Consider the following 19248-nt stretch of genomic DNA (forward strand, 5'->3'; position numbering starts at 1 on the left):
CCCCAGTATAAATGCAATGTGTTGTTATCTGAATACAGCTAAAAAAGTGGAAAAGTATCTGCCGAATGCTGACTAGCAGGTTACAGGACAAACAATAAACGAAACACAGAGGACACGCATGGCAGTGGTTGCCCAAACTAAGAAGCCTTCTGACTCTGGGCCGATGAAAGTGTCCAAGCCGAGCTTGTTGACTTGTATCATAACACAGGAACACGCAAACAAACATTAAACGGAAACGATGCATCTGTTAATGTACTTTTTACATGGGGAAGTAAAATCTGACCTCATCTAATCACCCTGGGGACACATTTTATTGCAAAGTGTACGGCATCCAGTCAAAGTATATCCAGATATGTTCCGGACATCCACTATGTTAACGCAAGGTGAAGACAGGCTACAAGTTTAACCAAGTACATTTGAGTTGCAGTAATGTACTCTGACCCTAATGTATTATATGGGAAAAGCCTTCATATTAGTTGTGGATAACAGTCCCTTACACACAGCCGTTGTTAATTCTTTTCAAACTTCTAATTTAACAAACCTGATCCAGTTCATCAAACTGTACACCTCATTCAGCTCGTTTGGGAGCTTCTGAATGTGAGAATCAGATGGTTAGAGCCACAATAAAACTGCAGGGGAATCACTGGGAATAAAACTAATAAAGAGTCAGTTAGACACTATTGCTGAAGACATTTTGTCAAATCCTTTTGTCTGTTAAATATATTCCTGTCTGTTATCTCTTGGAAATTTAAAACTTCTTTAATTTTATTTCATCCTAACTTTTGGCCTTTCATTAAATCAGTAATAAATGCAGTCTTTGAAATAAAGGCGGTAGATTCTGGTTGCTGGAGTGGTAGACAAGAGCGAGCATTTCACTGCTTCTAAAATAATCAAATCTTGTCTGCATTTGAAACCTATGCTTTAAACCAGCCTGCGCTCCGTCACACTCAATTCCTTCAAATAAGCAACAGTGTTGTCAGCTCAGTTATTACGCATTTCATTTCAATAAATGGTTCAGAGCACTTCCAGCTTCCTAGACAGTGCATATCTAGATCTGTTTAATAAACCAAAAATGAAATTACGATGACGTCTCAAGCCTTTGCGCTGTCAGGAGACCACGAGTTACCACGGAAACCTTCATTACATGGCTGAGAACGTGGCAAGGGTTTCAATATCAACATTTTTATTTGTTTTTTTTCTTCAGCAATCCACGTTTTGCTGTTTTTTGATGTTTTTAATAATTCATTTTCTTATTTTTACACAGTATTGAAAAAAAAAAAAATGTGTGGTGCATTCACATTTTCCCAAGGGATTATTTTCTCTTGAGGGTCGATCTCTAGAAGGATAAACCAGTGAAGAGCTTGAAGCCGGATCTGTCCATGGCTGAGATTCGTACAGGAGTGGGAAGTGGTGGCCTAATTAAAACAATCTACAACACTTAATGAATGTTCTTTTTAATTCTGTTTGCTGTTTATTTCTGATACTTTGTGTTATTTGTTTGCTTTGTTGTTTTTGTTCTGGAGGAAAAAAAGTCTGCTTTCCAGATTTCACCTTTTAAAACGTCCAGTCCATGCGAACAACAGTCTTTATTCTCCTTTTGTTTTCACTCTCTCCTCCTCTTGTTGCAGATCTTTGTCTATGCAACGTAAGTGTAGACTTTGCGATCTTCTGGCGTTCGTGCCAGATATTCTCTCTCTATAAGTCCTTCAATGCGCTTTTTGATCACCACGGGGCTGGGCAGGAACCGCGCCCTCAGCTGCTGGGTTACCTGATGGAAGAAACAACGAATCAGACGACTGGAAATGTACAGTGAAATGAACAATATGAAAAAAAATGAAAAATACAATGAAAATTCCTAACCGAAACCAAAATTCAGGGCGTACTCGGCCAAAAGCTGGAAAAACATATATATGCAAACTGCTGTTTTATTTATGCTTTTGATTTAACATAATAATGCTGGTGATGCTTCAAAAGCAGAGATCTCCATTGCTGGCAGAGAACTAGAAGACTAAATTTTAAACAGCTGACTAAATAATATGAAATATTAAAAGTTGTAAAATTATGAAAATATAATACTTTATAGCTGCCAAAAGTCCACTATAATGACCAAGAACACCTACCTCATTTACATAATGTGTAAAGCATGTGAATGTGGTATTGGACTCCCGTCTAGCAGTTTGACGTTTCTACAGCAGCGGGGTGCTAATAACATCAGCATGTCTGTGCATTTTTAATCACGGTTTCTCATTTTAATTCAGATTGCTGAGTTTGACCATTCATTGTAGACTACTTATGCTTTTTCAGCTTTTTTCCCCTCTTTCTCAGAGGCTGAAATTTTGTTGCCTCCCTAGAAATATACCCTCCTGTTCAAAAGTTTTGAATCACCTATACAATGTGAATTTAAATATTACAAACTGAATTCATTAACAGGATTTTTAGTTTTATTCAATTTTTCAAGAATTCTGTGAAGTTATTAAAGGATATACTGTAATTATCTGTTTACATTGTTTTGTCAAGTTACTAGCAATAAGATTTTGATCTCCACTTTCAAATTGACAAATTCTGAATGGTATTAATTAAACAAACTCAATATTAAAATATAACTCCTAAGGTTATACAGCTTTCTCAGTCATTTTAGAATCTTCTCCAGCTCTGTTCATCATTCTGGACACATCTAACATTTCATTTTTATTTACAGCGTCCTACTGTCCTACTAATTATTTGGCACCTGTGAAGTTGTTCAGGGCTAACAAGTTATTTTTTTTCAATTGTCTATGACCAAATTGCCTTAATATTTTTGAAAACATTTTCATTTTTGATTCAAACATCTGAATCATACAGTATAGCATGGAAGAATCCACAAACACTAAATGTATGTGCTGAGGGATAATAGAATTTGAAAAGTACAGAACAATCAATTGCCATCGTCCACTACGATCATATCAACACTGTGAGAACTCACCTCTGCTACAAGTACATTGTGCTGCATCTTCTTCCTAGATTTCATGATGCGTACGATGGCAGCCTCGATTTCATGTTTTCGGTCATCATCCACTTTTTGCCTTGTCTCTTTCCTCTCTGGGTCTGACTCCCCCTGCTTAGCAGCAACTAGATACAACAAAATACACAACATAATAAGGTTATTACCTGTGTGCTTAAATAAATGCATACAGCATGGCCTCACAATTAAAACCAAAGTCAAACGGCAGTATCTGAGTATGCATGACATTCACTGTCTTCAACCTGTATGTATTTACAGTACTGGGCAAAGGTCTTCGGCTCCTGAGAGGAGTCAATTCAAAAAAAGCTATTTATCTGGGCTGCAAATGTTCTTTGCTCAGGAAACTACCAAGAATAAACATAAATAACAGTAATGCAAAAAGCTATGTCAGTGTTTTCATTTAATCATTTCCAAATGTCTGTTTGAGGGAGCCCAGCATTATCTGTAGTTATCATCCAATACCTGGTTTGACTGATCCAGCCCAAGTGCCATGTCTCTATGTGATAGCTAGCAAAATGAATGTCCAAGACACGGTCCTACTTCTTTAGGTGAAAATAATGACCAGGGGCAGAAGAGCAGGGGGCAAATGGAGGCCTTGGACTAAAACAGTTTAAGAACTGCTAGGCTAATAAATTCTAAGCAAATCAATCTGCCAGCCAAATCAATCAGGAATCTGTTTAATCAATCACTGTCTGTTCACTGTTGTTGAAAATAATTTCGTGTTTTTTTCCCCAAGATCTGTTTCCCCTGTACACCTTTCTCTCTTGGACACACTCACTAGAAGGTATTTTAATGCACCCTCATTTCAGTTTATACAAAATGAACTTAAAAATATGTTAAAATAAAACATTTCTATAGCTACTTACTTTAATATGGTGCAGACAGTGGCCAGCAACCCAGTTTTCAAGGAACTACCGATGATCTACATTTTTGTTCTCCTGCACCTGAGCTATTAAACTGCTGATCAAGTGCTGAGTAGCTGGCTCAGATGTACTGGGAGCTAAAATAGAACTAAAATGAGGACTTGCCTGAGGGCCTCCAGGGCTGAGCTCACAATGACTAAAACAAGGCAGTCAGTGATTTGAAGAAAAATCTGACACTGTGTTTCTATGCCTTTCTGGTACATCTCCAGCACCCCCTCTCCCCCAGCAAGGGTAGTGACAGTACCTGTCTGGATTTTGACTCTGTGCAGTTTGGAGGTAAACTGGTCGTTGACTGTAAACATGTGTCCGTTCTCGATCTCTTTACTCTTGGGCTCCTTGGTGAGCACTCTTTGTGTGGGCTTCCCGCACGCCAGAGACTGCAGCGCCCGCACCAGCTCCCGCTCCGGGATATCTGTCTCCTGCTGGATCTCCTACAAGTCAAAATGTCAAGATCATCAGCGGTCAGGCACTGGAGAAAGTGATTTAATACCATGTTTATTACCACACTGGAACTGGGAACTTTTAAAATAAATATACCACTAACCAAACAACTATTTAATTCAAATGTAAATGCCGACCTCAAACAGCTGATTATCTTTCATCCCTAGTTTTTCTAGTTTCTAGTGTTTAAAGAAAGCTAAAGTGGTCATACCTCAAAGGTGCACTTCTCTCTGTTGTTGAAGAGCATGAGTATGGTCATCTGGAAGGTGGACACTTGTAGTATGTGCTTCCTTGTGTTAGAACCTGTTACTTGTGCCCCGCCTACACCCAACTCAGACCCATCCTCCTACAGAGAGAGACAGCATGGATTTAAAGATGTAAAAGGTATAAGGCACAATGGTGTCATTACAATGAACTGGTTGTTTATTCTGTTTTCAGAAAGATTTGAGGAACAGACACGGAAACATGGACACATGAAAACCTTCATTATGAACAGCGAATTTAGTGCATCTAACAATTTTAACCAAATTTTTAATGATACTGTAATATTTAGAATATAAAAATCCTATCCTACGCACTTACATTCAGAATGTAGATGTACGTATATGTGAGAGTAATTCTGATGTATCTCTACCTTTTTAATAGGTCCATAGAAGGTGGCATTGAGGTCTGCTGAGCCCATGTGGTGCTGCAATGTGAGCTGCCTGCCACTGTGCTTGGCCAAGTAAAACCTGCATGTAATTCACAAAGGTCATACACAAGCTTTGATGCTTGCACACCCACATTCTTCAATCAAAACAGCACTGTGTGGCCTGCTCTAGCATACCTGATTCAGTTAACAAACAGCTTGATAATTCAAAGGAAACTACAGCCAAAATGAAAAACGTAACACAAATGCCACAAAAGTCTGACTGTTCAAACAGCAAGTATTCTGTCTGCCAAAAAGAAAATATACTCTACCTTCTGAAAACCTCAAAGGCGTGCCGTGGGGAAGGGGGGATGTTGCATTTCGGCGTGGCCGACTGTGTAGGCCAATAACCTGTAGTCAAAACTCTGACTGTTAGATCAACGCCACCTAGAGATACCTGATACAAGAGACAACACACACAGACATGCAGCAGAATTAGAGCTCAAATACAGAGGGAAAGCAACATACTGCAGTGGCCATCAACTTATCTATGTTCTTGCCAAGTTCAGTTCCAACTTGCATTAAACATGCTACTCTCCCTTTATCTAACACTAATGCTTCTGATACAGCCAATCAAAAACTTCCGAAGTAAAGCTTCCTTAATAAGCTAGAGCAGGTATGGCAAACTGTGTTAAAACTAGACTCCACAGAAATGTAGATCTCCAGGACTGGGTTTGGTGACCACTGACATACAAGTAAGGTGAATTTCATGAGCATGCAACTGTAACCAGTGTGCACTTCCACTGCTCTGCAGACCAGAGCTATTTAAAAAAAAAAAAAGTTTGCCCTTAAAGCAACCGTTTAGAAATAAGCCTTCTATGAGACTTTGGAGTATGTGTGTTTGGAATTTTACCCATCCATCCAAAAGAGCATTTGTGAGGTCAGACACTGATGTTGCCTGGCTCACAATCTGTTGTATTTCATCCCAAAGCTGTTGGATGGACTCTCAAGTTCTTCCACACCAAACTCACCCAACCATGCCTTTATGGACCTTGCTTTGTGCACTGGGGTAGAGTCATGCTGGAATGGGAAAGGGCCTTCCCCAAACTGTTCCAACAAAGTTGGAAGCACAGAATTGTGCAAAATACTACTGCCAGTGTTTGTCTATTAATATTGCAAGGCTATGTGCTTAACTTTAACCACCTGTTAGCAATAGGTGTGGCTCAATACTTTTGTCTATATAGTGTACTCAACAAGCAAAGACAATGGTATCTGTAGTTTAATTCTTTATGGAATTTTTTTCTTCTTGGACCTATGAGGCTAATGTAGCTCATCACTTGAGATGGATGTTAACACTAGGTGTAAACAGGACTTCAGTTTTGGCACCTGTAAGCCCCTTCAATGTGTGTCCTAATTTCTCAGCCGGCTGAAAATGCACTCTTTTCCATCAGTGACCTGATCTGATGGGTTGTGGTGTGTCTTACCCCTGTGGACTGCAGGTGCTGGCGGAACTCGTCCATTGTTGTGTTGGAGATGCTCATGTCCCTGAACATGCCTTCCAGTTTAGAGGTAAACTGACAACCGCACTCCGTCTGCAACACAGTGACAACACAGAGGCGTTAGAACATGTTTGTGGTGATGTCACTACAATTTTCAATTGTTTCAGCTCTTCAGTACAGAAACCAACAACAGTAATGAAGTTCATGAAGCACCTTTCATCCGTTTCATTTGCAGCCCAGAGTGCTGTATAAGTTCCAAAAAAAAGGACAAATTTAAAACCTACACCCATAAAATCAGTTATACTGGGGAACGAGCAAGACCAAAAAGGATCAACTGTCTACTGAAATGTTAGTTTGTAGAAATGTGTCAAGCTCAGATAAGTGAGTCTGAGAAAAAAAAACAGCAGCAGAATGAGGAAAGAGGACAGTGAGAGCAGTGTTTCTGCCATGGCCAATGTGTACCAAACAGCTAGCCAGTTATAGAAGCTATGAAACAAAAGATTTACTGGCAACAGTCTACAGACTTTGAGTACAGTCGTATGTAAGTTTGCACACCACTGGTCAAATTATATGTTTTATTTGTTTTCTAAATGAAAATAAGTAAAATATGTGGTTATTTTCGCTTAGAAGCTCAACAAAACATGTACTTTGCCCAAACATTTGCCCATCCATTCAGCTGGCCAACAACGGACAATTGTGATAACCTGTGTTGACGAAAGCATAACAGGGCAAACCTCAGACAATTGTGCTACTGGGGAACCTAATGTGAGACACTGCCTAATGTGTTTTGAACATAAAACTTCATCATGGCTAGAGAGGCAAAAATATTTAGAATGTATCCAAACCTCACCATTAGCATGAGAATAACTTTAAAACCAAAAAAAAAACAACTTCAATAAAGCTCTGTAATATATAAATTGATATTGGACACAAATTTTTCATATCTGTTGGACCTTCATAGCAATGCATAAGAACACATAGACTGATGCACAGATAAATAGACAGGTTGAGAGACAGATATCAATATAAGTGCTCAAAGTAACAATGCAAAATTGCTATTCAACAGAAATTAGTGCCTCGTACCTTGAGCTTGGAGATCATGTTTTTCTCTGAATCGTCTGAGACGCTCTTGTTGGTAAGCAGTCTCCTTGCTAGATGCTGTTTGTAGTAGCGCTCAAACACATCCTTCTCCTGCATGAACCGGAACAGCACCATCGCCTTATCCAGGATGGACTCTACCTCTTGCTCTGTCAGCTACAACAACACACACAAATAAACAATTCAGGATTTTTTTTTTTTGGATGAATATTAGGCAAAAAACAGCTGATGTATTTTGGCATGAATGGTATTTCACGTATTAACTATACCCTCAACACTACATAAGTAAGGGTCTCATTTTCTGTAGTTAGTCAACCCTTAATGAGCTAACCAACTAAACTGCAAGACTCTAGACTTCCAGACCCATCATAAATGTCATCTAGGCAACAATAAACGCTACGGATTTGAGGTAACAGTCATACTCCTTTGACTCCTTTCTTCAGCTTGTCGTCAATAAACAGCGAGAGGTACTCGGGCGATCGTGAGTTGAGGTTGAGGAAATACTCAAAGTCTCCAGCAATGGTCTGCTTGAAGAGCCGGTCGTTGCTGAATGACTCCTGGAGGAAGCGGTCGAAGCGAGTCTTCAAGTCCAGGAGACCCTGCATGACAAAAGAGACAGTGACGTGCGTTGCCACGTGATGCATCTGTTCATGGTGTCATGGCAATGATGGCACTTGGGTTAAAACAGAATTTATGGAGGAAGTTCAATGACTAAACAAACTATTATTATTATTAACTCTAAATTTTACTTTTATTTTACTTATGCACAATTGTTACACATATTAGGTCGATCATCAAAATGGAAGAAAGTAAAGCTACTTCTACTACAGTATCACAGGACCACATGTGATCTTGTAATGACAGCAAGTTTAAAACGTTTAAACCAGCCCAATGCATCATGAAGGTGGAATTCAAAGTAGGGGATGATGGTGCGCTTCTCAACACTGCCCACTGATCAACAAGCCTGTAGTTTGCTCATGGATGAATGGTAAGCTAGCATGGCTGAACAGGTCCCCCAAAAAATCCAATTAAGTTTGCAGATGTGTGTTGTGTGTGCAGGAAAACACATAACATGCAATAAAATGAAACATCTTAAATTAACCCTCAGCTAACAATTATGTTAGCTAACAATAGTGATTTGCTAGCTAAGTTGTTTTGCTAGTGTTATCATTCCGGATACTGGAGTACAGACTGAAGGAATTTCCGAACCAGCACTAAAAGTTTAACAAGTTGTCCCCAGACGTGTATTATTGTTAAAAGATCATGTCTGGTCCCACAAGACGACGACTACTACTACTACTACTACTACTACTACTACTACTACTGCAAATACTGCACCAGCTACTACTACTCCTGCTGCTACTTCACTAACTACTACTATTAATACTACGACCACAATAAAAATCCTTTTGTCAGCTTAACTCTTAGACCTGCTAGATCCACCTCTGTACACTGGTTAGTAGGAGTTTCTTACCTGTATGTAGTCGACAGGGTTCTTGCCCTCTCCCTCCTCAGACACCAGTGCTTTGCCCTGCTCTCTCAGATACAGACTCATACATTCACACATCGTTTTCAGACCGTTTGGCACCCTGCTGAACAGCTTATACATACACGCCAGATCTGTGCGAGAAAGAGAGAGGGAGACAGGGAGAGAGAGTGACAGAGAGAGAGGGAGCAAGAAAAAGACAGGTCAAAGAAAGAAGTAGCCAAGAAAGAAAGAAATGAAGTGTTAGCGAAAGGGGAGGGAGACCAAAAGAAAGAAAAAGAGAGAGTGTGAGAGACAAAGAAAGGAAGAAAGAAAACCGGTTGAGTAAATTTCCCCAAACACAATGAATTAGTTCTTTGTGAATCAGAGGTACAAAAAAGTAGAAGACAGTTAGCATGACCCCATGTACCCCATGTGCTGACTGCCCCCAGACCGCAGTCGTTATTAGCATTTCTGTGGAGGAGTTTTGTTTAAAGATATGTGGATGGAAAGAGCCCCACAGTTCCCTCACCCTCAGTCTTTCCGTTCTTAAGCATGTGGACCAGGCCCGAGTTCTCCATCTCTACAATGGTCTTCATGTGCTTGGATATGAGCTCCCGCTCCACCACCTTCACGATAGGCTCCTCCGTTGACTTATCGAGACAGTGCATCACTCTCTCAATCTCCTCGTTTATCCGAGCCTCCACCTTCTTTATGTATACGCTGGCACTGTTTTCTGCCAAAAACTTCTGACTCTCCATCTGCACACGACAGAGGATAAATGTAACTTTTAACTGTGATTGTACTACTGAGAGTGTGAAACACTTATTTTTAATTATGTAATAGTTTCTTTAACATTTTTAAAATATTAGACACAAAAGACGTTAAAATGATTACTATGAATGAATAGCATTTTTACGCTGAGGCATTCCTTTCAGTGTTTTACAAGCTGTAATTTGCAGAATATTAGTGTAACAGCTCAAATCTCTTATTTCTTCACACAACAGGTCAGGAAACTGTGCATGTATATGTATTGGTTATATATCCCGTTTTAGAAGAACACCTGTAAAATGTGTGTTTAAACTGGTTTGGAACTCCGTAATTCCGTAATTCCCATGTGATGTCACTAACCTGAAAGAACTCCGCAGACATTTCTAAGAAAGGGGCTTCAAAGTCCTCCTCATACACAGACCGTCCTTCCAGTCCCAGAATCATCAGCATTTGACACGCATTTCTAATTGCTCCTCTAAGAGACAGAAAGAGAAATATAAAAAAGAGGATCAATGTTTTTAGGCTGCTACAAAAAGCACTATACACCAAAGCAGCTAGGCAGAACTTTAATTATTCTCTTATTTGGACTGCAGCTGGAGTTTAGACTGGAGATTGTCGCCTCAAATTCGCACAGACTGAGACAGAAGTTTGTGCCAAATTGCAATCTTCAATGAGTCTGCTGCGAAGTCTGCTGGCTTTTTAAAAATACTTTTTTTCTTTTCTAATATTTGAATTATTGCATTTCTCGAACATTACTTGTAATTGTTGCCCTAGATTTTACTGAACAATTTCAATGTTGTAAGGAAACAAAACAAGGCTTTGATAGGACAGCGATCATATGCTAATTTTTTTAATTTCTCACTAGGAGCTGAGCCAGCAAAATTTTCACTATGCTTTTATTCCACTTATGCCAGTCTACAGCCTCTCTGAAGCGCATTCCTGAAAAAAAGCACCACTGGGATAGATCCATGTCGTGTGATCTGTCAGCAGTAGATAAAGGACCACATGCTTGTTTGAGATAACAGAAGAAATTCCTCAGGGCCAACAATCTCAACAGCAGCACTCACAGATCACAGATGGATCTGACTGAAATGCTCTCAGGAAATGGCTACTGACAAGACAAGTCATTCATTCAACAATTCTGAGAGTGTATATATACACATATACACATATATATACATATACACACATATATACATATACACACATACATACATATACATATACACATACATATATATACATATACACATATATATATATATATATATATATATATATATATATATATATATACACACACACACACACACACACACACTTATATAATTATATACATATATAATGCTCTCAGCAGAAAATGGTGCTCTTGTCTTAAAATAACACTCAGAGAGAGATGGCCAGTAAACACTTTTTTTTCCAATGTCCACTTGTGCAACCATTGTAAATCGTCCACAGTTGCAGCTATATTGGTCACTAATTAAAAAAAATGCAAGCAAATGGTTTAACAGACCGGCTCCAGCAGAGGTCCCCAGTCCCAGTCACACTCTGCACACTGTTGAGCCTTCTCTCATCTAGCAAACCTGATTCAGTCATGTACTAATTAACAAGTTCCTTGTGTGCCAAGTCAGGTGTATCAATGTATGAAAAACACAAAATTGCGCAGAGCATGGGGTCCCCAGGACAGACATATATACACACACACACACACACACACACACACACACACACACACACACACACACACAATTTAATTCTAAATTAATGTTCTCAACTGTGTCAGAACGCTAATTAACTGAAACTGGCATCCCCCAGGCAACATAGGGGCAGTGATGAGCAACAGTGCCAATCGGTGTGGTTATGGCCATGATGTTTGAGCCTCCCTTGCAAAAAAACAAACCACTTCGCTCTGGGTGGCCACCCTCTGGATGGTGAGTAAGAAGTGCAAAACAGAGAACAAGCACTCTAATGGTCATTTTAGAGATCTAATTACAATTTGCAGCTAATGTTGGAGAGCTCAGGCTTTCATCTCAAGACAACTAATGTTAGATCAAAGACATATCGCGTCTGATCATTGACATTCCTAATCAAAAGACAGTAATACAAAAGTACTATCATACACATTTAGCGCACACTCACCTGTCTACCACCTCACCCTTCCTTTCCCTGGCAATCATGTCCAGCAGAGTCTGACGGAGGTGGTCTCGAATGCAGCCGTACCGGACCACCTGGTCTCTGAAGATGATCAGGCCCAAGTTATACACATTCTCTACATTATTCTGCTGCACATACACACGGTCCTACAGAGAGAGAGAGAGAGAGAGAGAGAGAGAGAGAGAGAGAGAGAGAGAGAGAGAGAGAGAGAGAGAGAGAGAGAGAGAGAGAGAGAGAGAGAGAGAGAGAGAGAGAGATCTTATACTCTGTAATGTTCTACATGTTCATTTTGTCTTGCTCCTCCTTGATGATGCTTTGGCAAAACTGTAACTGACCATGGCGATGTCAATAAAGCTTATTATGTTGAAAAAAAAATTGAGAGACAGAGAGAGCGATACAGAAAGAGAGCAAGAGAGAGACAAGAAGAGAGAGAGAGTGAAATTGCCTATTATAATTTAGTTTTATACAAGTTTCTTAAAACAGAATTAACAGTTACAAACACAACACAAAGCACAGTATTTTATAAAGACTGCATCTTCTCTGCGTAGTTCAGGAATGCCTTCAAAATGCTGTCCATCAAAATCTGTGTAATCAGAAATGTGCAGCAGTTTCTGTTGGACTGTATTCACACTTCAGTGAATTTTCGTTTCCTGTGTGATTATTTTTTTTAAGATGCTCACAGCAAAGCAGAGTGTTAAAGGTAACTGCAACAAACCATCTTTGTGAAACAAATCATGCCGTTTACATTTTATAGCAAATACTGACTTCATTACAGCCACCAGTATACAGTATATGATCGCTATTCAGCGACTGGTAGCTCTTAAAAATGTCAGCAATCAGAATAGAAGAACAGTTGTTTAAATGAATTTGGTGCTGAATGATTTCAAACTGTGCTGTGAGATGATTACACTGCTTGTCTGTTTTAACATCCATATTTAACATACTTCTAGTTCAGTATGTTTGGCATCAAGTGTGAAAGCTATTCCAACAATATCTTAATCCATGATGCAGAGTTTCCGCTAGAAAATTCTAATGCCAAACGTGGCGTCCAGGAATGGTTCATTTTGCCAGACAAAATTCTGGTCACACATGATCGTCTTCAACAACCTAAAATAAAAACTCATTGCTAACGAGTTTTATCCGTTTTATCCTAAAACCTTCCTTTTCTCCTCAAGCACTCCAGAAAGCCAGTATTAAACAGAGTGCTGAGGCTCAAACTGCAAAGCTACAGTCATTCATCAGGCTGCATTTCTATGTTGGATCACAGTGGATAACAAAATATCTTTGTTCACTGTTAGGTTAGCATAAGCATGTGTTACACCTTGCAAACAATCAAAGGTTTTGCTGACAACATTTTAGCCAAGCGATTAAATGAATGAATGAGGGAGCACAAGCTAACTTGCTGTCTATCAGCCCAGCCAAAGTATTGGCTACATTTAAACAATGACATTCGTTTTTTCAGTAGATTTCTACGTTCTTGTCAAAAGAGGTGCATTTTTGAGTTGTGGCAATGTAGCGCTAGGATGCAGAAGATGTTAAACAGACCAAGCATGAGCCTTATTTGCATTAAATGTTTCAGTGTCTAGGCTGCTAACAGATTTTGAGCACAGCAGCTCTGTCTCTGTTAAATGGTGGCTGTCAAGGGTGCGTCTCTTCCCAATATGCAGGACAGCAGGGGGCCAATTTAACTGGATGTTATGTCTGGCTGGATTTTATTTTAATATTGATTTCAATTAATTTAGCCAGTGTTGCAGAGTTTTTACCTGTCAAATACCATTTTTATTGGCTAATGGAAATCCTGGTTAAAAGATATTGGCCTGTGGCTGATAACTCATCTACACGTTGCTGTGTGGATTATTCAAACTAGGCACAAGTGGACGCTGAAGATTAGAAACCAATGCCAGGGCAAAGACGAGGAAGGCTATGAACTGCAGGGCACTTTCTAAGACGAAGAAAACAAGCAGAAGGAGAAAAGCAGTGCTCTCTTAGTACGTCCACAAAAACAAAGCATAAATTTGAGCCGACAGGCACATTTCCTATTAGAGCCCTGTTGGCCACTTACATTATGTGATATTGATGACTCAATTTTATTCATATCAGTGAGGATATCGCTGATAAATTGTGACCTTTTTTGGGTCTCAATATCACCATAATTTGACCCTGCAAACTCCTGTGAGTAACATGACAGCAAAACAGGATAAACTGGGGAATCTGAACACAAAAAACGATCATGGTTAAACGAATGGCTCAGCCAGCGACAGAGCCAAAATTGCTAGCAAACACTAGAACCCAATAGTCACCCAAACAGCCCAAAATGCTTTTACAAAAATAAATCACTAAAACATCTTTCAGCCTGGGTCACACAGACCTCCTGGTACGGTTTAAGACATAGTATGACTTAATGTGAACTATAAAAATGAGGGGAAAAAAAATGAGCAGCCACTTTAAACAACAGGGTGTGTACTCACACAGCACCTCAGCAGAGGGAGAACTGATCCAGAATCAGTATTTGTGACAGTGACCATCATAAATAAATAGAAATTTGATCCAAAATCAGTCCTGCTTTGTGGAAATGGATACTCATAGTGGTGAAGTTTTGTTCTTTTTTGTAGTCATACTGAACTCTAAACCACAAGTCCGTGCAACTTTAATGAAGACCTGGATGCAGTTTAAGAGTTTCCAAATACAAAATACACAAAAAAAGGGCAATTTGAGTTCTACTGTTTGTTAGTATCGTAGTTCCACTTCAACACTGAAACAAACATGTCTTGACTGCTCGACTAAATGTAGCTCAAGTGGAAAATTGGATAAATTTGATTTTTCACAAAACAAATTTACCCAAAATGTATCAAATGTATCCAAACCTGACTTTTAGCATGACAATAACAACATATTAAAACACAAAGACATAAATGGTCATGGTGGTCAGGCCCCACATCTGGTCTCTGAGGCAATCTATAGCTGCTTTTCCACTGCATGGTCCTGACTCAATGTGTTTGGTTTTCCACTAGGCAAATCTAGTTCCTGATACTGGGTATTATTTTTGGTAAAACCTCCGCTGAGGTTCCAAGTGAGCTGAGTCGATACCAAAATGTAATGTAAACATTACAGACTACTGATTGGTTGGAGAGAACTGAATTAAACCCGTATGCTAACGTTAGCTACCAGGTTAGCGTACCCTCGTGTCACCTTTGAGCAACCAGAACCGTATCGTCGTCTGAACTCTGATGTAGTATTTCCTGAACTCTCCTGTTTTTTTCTTTTGTCTTGCTGATATCAGCCTTATCTTAACAAAATGTGTCTCCTTCATGTCACGTCAGTTTCGTTTGGTGTCACTATGACGACCAGCTACACTGAAGTGGAAAACTAAGTAGCATTTAAGTGAATTTAAGTGAATAACAAAGCTGCCTTAAAATGTTAAGAGTTTTGAAGTTTTTCAAGTTCTGTTACTAGTTTAAATTTCTGTTACTAGTTTTTAAAGCTTTTAAAATGACCTTAACGACACCTGCGCACCTCAAAGAATGTCTGTCTGTCTATGCTCCAACACGTAATAAAGATCTGCAGCCAATATTGCTTGCAGTAAAAATATGCCATGCAGAAAGTGCTGTGATATGAAGCTATCTAATAAACTGTAATTGTGCACACATCTGCACAGAATTTAAGAGAATAATAAATAAAGCTGGAGTTTTGTAACTGTAGTTGGCTGTTTTTCTACGTATTTCTACCCTTTTCTATCTCAGTGTGTATGTATTTAAACTTGCTTATGCATTTGTTACAAGTTGATTACTGTAATGATCTTTATACTGGGCTTCCTAAGAAAATCCAACCTCCTCAAGCCATAGAAAAGGTGCCAGCATGGATCCTAACAAACACAAAAAAGATTGCTCATATCATCCTCGTTTTGAAAGAACAGCACTGGCCACCTGCATCTTTTAGGGTAGATTGTAAAGTTCTGTTACCATTTTCTGAAGCTTTAAAATGACCTTAAAGCACCTGCACATCTCACAGAACGTCTGTTTATGTTCCAACACATGACAAAGATCTGCAGATACTGACCTTCTGCAAATACCTTCCGCAAAATACAGACAAGGTGGGGTGGCCTCTTTCGGTTACTATGCCTCGCAACTTTGGAACATTTAAATCAAATTCAAGGTCTTTTTAAATTCAAGATTTTTATTTAGTACTCAGAATTTACTGCTATAGTACTGCTAGTACTCAGAATTTACTGCTATTACTGTTAAGCTTCATCACCTACCACCACTTTGAGCTGCCATCAGTATGAAAAGTGCTCTAAAAATACATTATTTATTCTTCTTCTTATTATTATTATTATTATTATTATTATTATTATTATTACAGGGTTGTAGTGTCTGAGTATAGTACTTTTAGATGGCCATCTGAAATAAAATTATATATATATATATATATATATATATTTGCATTTCCAGTGTGCTTTGGTAACAAAAGGAACAGAATGTAAGTATCATTAAATGCTTTCCAGGTACACTGTGGTCTTTCCTCTGTCTGCCGTAGGATGTCAACATCTCCTATTTAGCTTTTTCCATGTACTGTACATCCACACAACACAGCCTAGCAGTGGTGTAATACCTGCAACTACAACCCTGCAGTCAGCATTATTAAAGTAGTTCATCTAACCAGACAGGTGGAGACTAGCAGAGCATCACAGAGGGAATGCAGAGGCCGCAGTATGTAGCACGCTTGAAAAACAGCCATCCTATGCAAACACAGCACAGTTAACACTGCACTAAACATGACAAACAGGTCCTAATATTTTATATTTATCTATAACTCAAGTACTTCAATTCTGAAAACTTCACTCACACTGATATTCAATAAAAGTGATACTATTATAAAAGAGGTACCATTCTCACATTCTAACAGGGTACCATTTAGAGATTACACTATTTTTCTTTTTCAACACCAATATCGAACTCTTGAGCATTAGCCCATGCAGATACCAATATTCTATCAGCCTTAAAATCTGCTATTTTTTAATCAAAGCACTTCATTTAAAATGAACAACTACTCAAACATCATCACATCACACACTGTGACTGTGTGTTACTTCAGGATACATTTGTTACAAGACTGGATTCATTTGTTGACATCTGCATTTTCTGATTTTAGCCCCATGTCAATACCCATCAATACAGACATGCCATCTCTAGCACTATTCTCACATTGTTGCCCGTTGGAACCCTCCACTGCATCAATTTGACTCGTCTGTATCAAAAACTTTTGCCCAGAAGAGGTCGCTAGTGGCGTAAACATGGGACTAGAGTTCAGAGAGAGTCACACTGTTCAAAAACTCATTCGAAAATATTCTGTGATTCAATGAAAGGAGACCAAAGAAGGTCCATACTATCACACCCGTCAATCACTGGGTAGTTGCCCACTGACGATTCAGCCTCACTGCGAACACAAGTCATAATATTTGAATATTGAGTTTGAAATAATGAAATCAAATAAGGGTTACTGTCTTCTGAATTTGTTCTTATACATCTTTTTATAAGCATAAAGATATGTTAAAAAGCAGCAGGAAACAGTTACACTATAAGCAATGAACTACACTGCAGTCATCTCTGTTCCTACACCATATGCTAAATAACAAGCACAGAGATGCACATGTAAAATGTGCACACAAGCATTTAGACATATCAGAACTCTTTAAGAACAATGGGCCTCATTCACCAATAATTAATTTTTTTTTTCTTAAATTTGTTCTTGAGGAGAAGTCTACGTCAGATTCATGACGCGTTCTTAAACCACAGAACTGTTCACACCTTTTTGCCCTTGAGTGTGCATAGATTCAGTCCAATGAATCAAACTGTGTGATGGGTGGTGAATAAGGCCCATTGCTTGATGATAATTAAGCTTGTTTTGTTTGGAGAAAGAAAGGTTGCATGTATTATTCCAAAACACCATACCCACAGTGAAGTACGGAGGTGGGAGCATCATTATATGGGGCATATTGGGGTAGTGGGGCATTACAAGTTATTAAAGAAAACAGGAATGGAGCGATGTATCGGGATATATTAGAGGACAATTTAAACTCACTGGTCAAGAAACTGAATATGGTAAGAAGATGGAGGTTTCAGCAAGACAAGAAGTCCAACACGCAGCACCAAAGAGACCTGTTAGAGGCCTACTGAGAAGACTATCATCGTCGTGATATCCAACAGCTTTAGCAAACACCGCATTTTATTTATGGGTAATGTGTCTACTCATATAAATTTGATGGAATATGTTTTTTCAATATTACTTCATTAATATATCACATTCAGTATCCATTCTTACAGTCTACTCAGCGTAGGCCTACTCACCATGTACATTAAGATGTCTCGTATCATGACCATGGCTGTCTGGTGGTCATTCCATGCTTGGTTTAATGTCTGTAGGAAATTATTGTTTAAGGAGTTGAGTACATCTTCTCGTACCTGAAAATAAAACCAAAAACAAACACAAACATGTTATTCTGGGCCACCTGTGTTTCTCTGATGACCTCATCCACCTGTAAATTCCAATGGGACAGGGAGAGGTTACTAGTCCCCCTGTGACAGCGCTTGCATCATTAAACACAAAGAACAAAGCAGGCCAATATAATTGGAAAGAACCCAACCACAGTTTAAAACGTAGAGAATGACATTAAAATCGTTGGAGACTTTCAACTTTAAACAAATCAGTCAGTTAAAATTCAAATTAGGGAGCTGTTGGACTTGACAGGCATGCTTATGCACCTCCACCTTCTGTACACACCTTCCATGAGCCGTTACTATCCAGTCACACTTATGGAATTGTTTTTGGTTTGTTTATTTCAGTGCTACTGATTCAGAGTGCCAAGATGCAATTATGAAACCATTCTTGATGCACCTTGATGCATCTAGATTTTTACTACTACTAGCGTACACTATGATTTTTTTCACTTTATTGGTCATTAACGAATAGCGTTAACCTACGCTGCACACTTATTAGGTGTAAGCTGAAATCTAAAATAAAGAAAAAGAAATTGTGACCATCTTTTTATTCTTTGTGTCACAAATGGTGCACAGTGCAGTCCTTAGTGTTCACTTTTCCATTAGAAACATTAGGTACTGAAAAGAAAAAGAAAAATATTAATAAAAAAAAAAATGAAGTCGAGAACACCTTCCACAGAGCACTGCAAGGTAACACTAAAACACTCAAAATAAAAAGTAAAGCACAGAAAATTCCATACAGAAAATTATAATCAAAAATATATGCATATATAG

The 19248-nt window shown here is 38.8% G+C and overlaps 1 protein-coding gene across 1 annotated transcript in view; it reads right to left on the reverse strand.

Annotated features, from left to right (window-relative positions):
• Positions 1 to 1592: 1592 nt before the first annotated feature.
• The window catches only part of LOC118796955 (cullin-3), a 38705-nt gene continuing 21049 nt past the window's right edge, over positions 1593 to 19248 (reverse strand). Inside the window, exons 3-16 of the mRNA XM_036556118.1 lie at positions 18325 to 18438; positions 11966 to 12126; positions 10187 to 10301; positions 9588 to 9816; positions 9065 to 9210; positions 8013 to 8189; positions 7576 to 7746; positions 6478 to 6585; positions 5326 to 5450; positions 5000 to 5096; positions 4577 to 4711; positions 4169 to 4355; positions 2963 to 3108; positions 1593 to 1768 (exon numbers count right to left, since the gene is read on the reverse strand). Coding sequence (XP_036412011.1) covers positions 1637 to 1768; positions 2963 to 3108; positions 4169 to 4355; positions 4577 to 4711; positions 5000 to 5096; positions 5326 to 5450; positions 6478 to 6585; positions 7576 to 7746; positions 8013 to 8189; positions 9065 to 9210; positions 9588 to 9816; positions 10187 to 10301; positions 11966 to 12126; positions 18325 to 18438 — 2043 coding nt within the window. The 3' untranslated portion in view covers positions 1593 to 1636. The remainder of the gene's footprint in view (positions 1769 to 2962; positions 3109 to 4168; positions 4356 to 4576; positions 4712 to 4999; positions 5097 to 5325; positions 5451 to 6477; positions 6586 to 7575; positions 7747 to 8012; positions 8190 to 9064; positions 9211 to 9587; positions 9817 to 10186; positions 10302 to 11965; positions 12127 to 18324; positions 18439 to 19248) is intronic.

This window comes from Colossoma macropomum, unplaced genomic scaffold (assembly GCF_904425465.1).
Source record: "Colossoma macropomum unplaced genomic scaffold, Colossoma_macropomum, whole genome shotgun sequence".
In the NCBI taxonomy this organism is placed as follows: domain Eukaryota; kingdom Metazoa; phylum Chordata; class Actinopteri; order Characiformes; family Serrasalmidae; genus Colossoma; species Colossoma macropomum.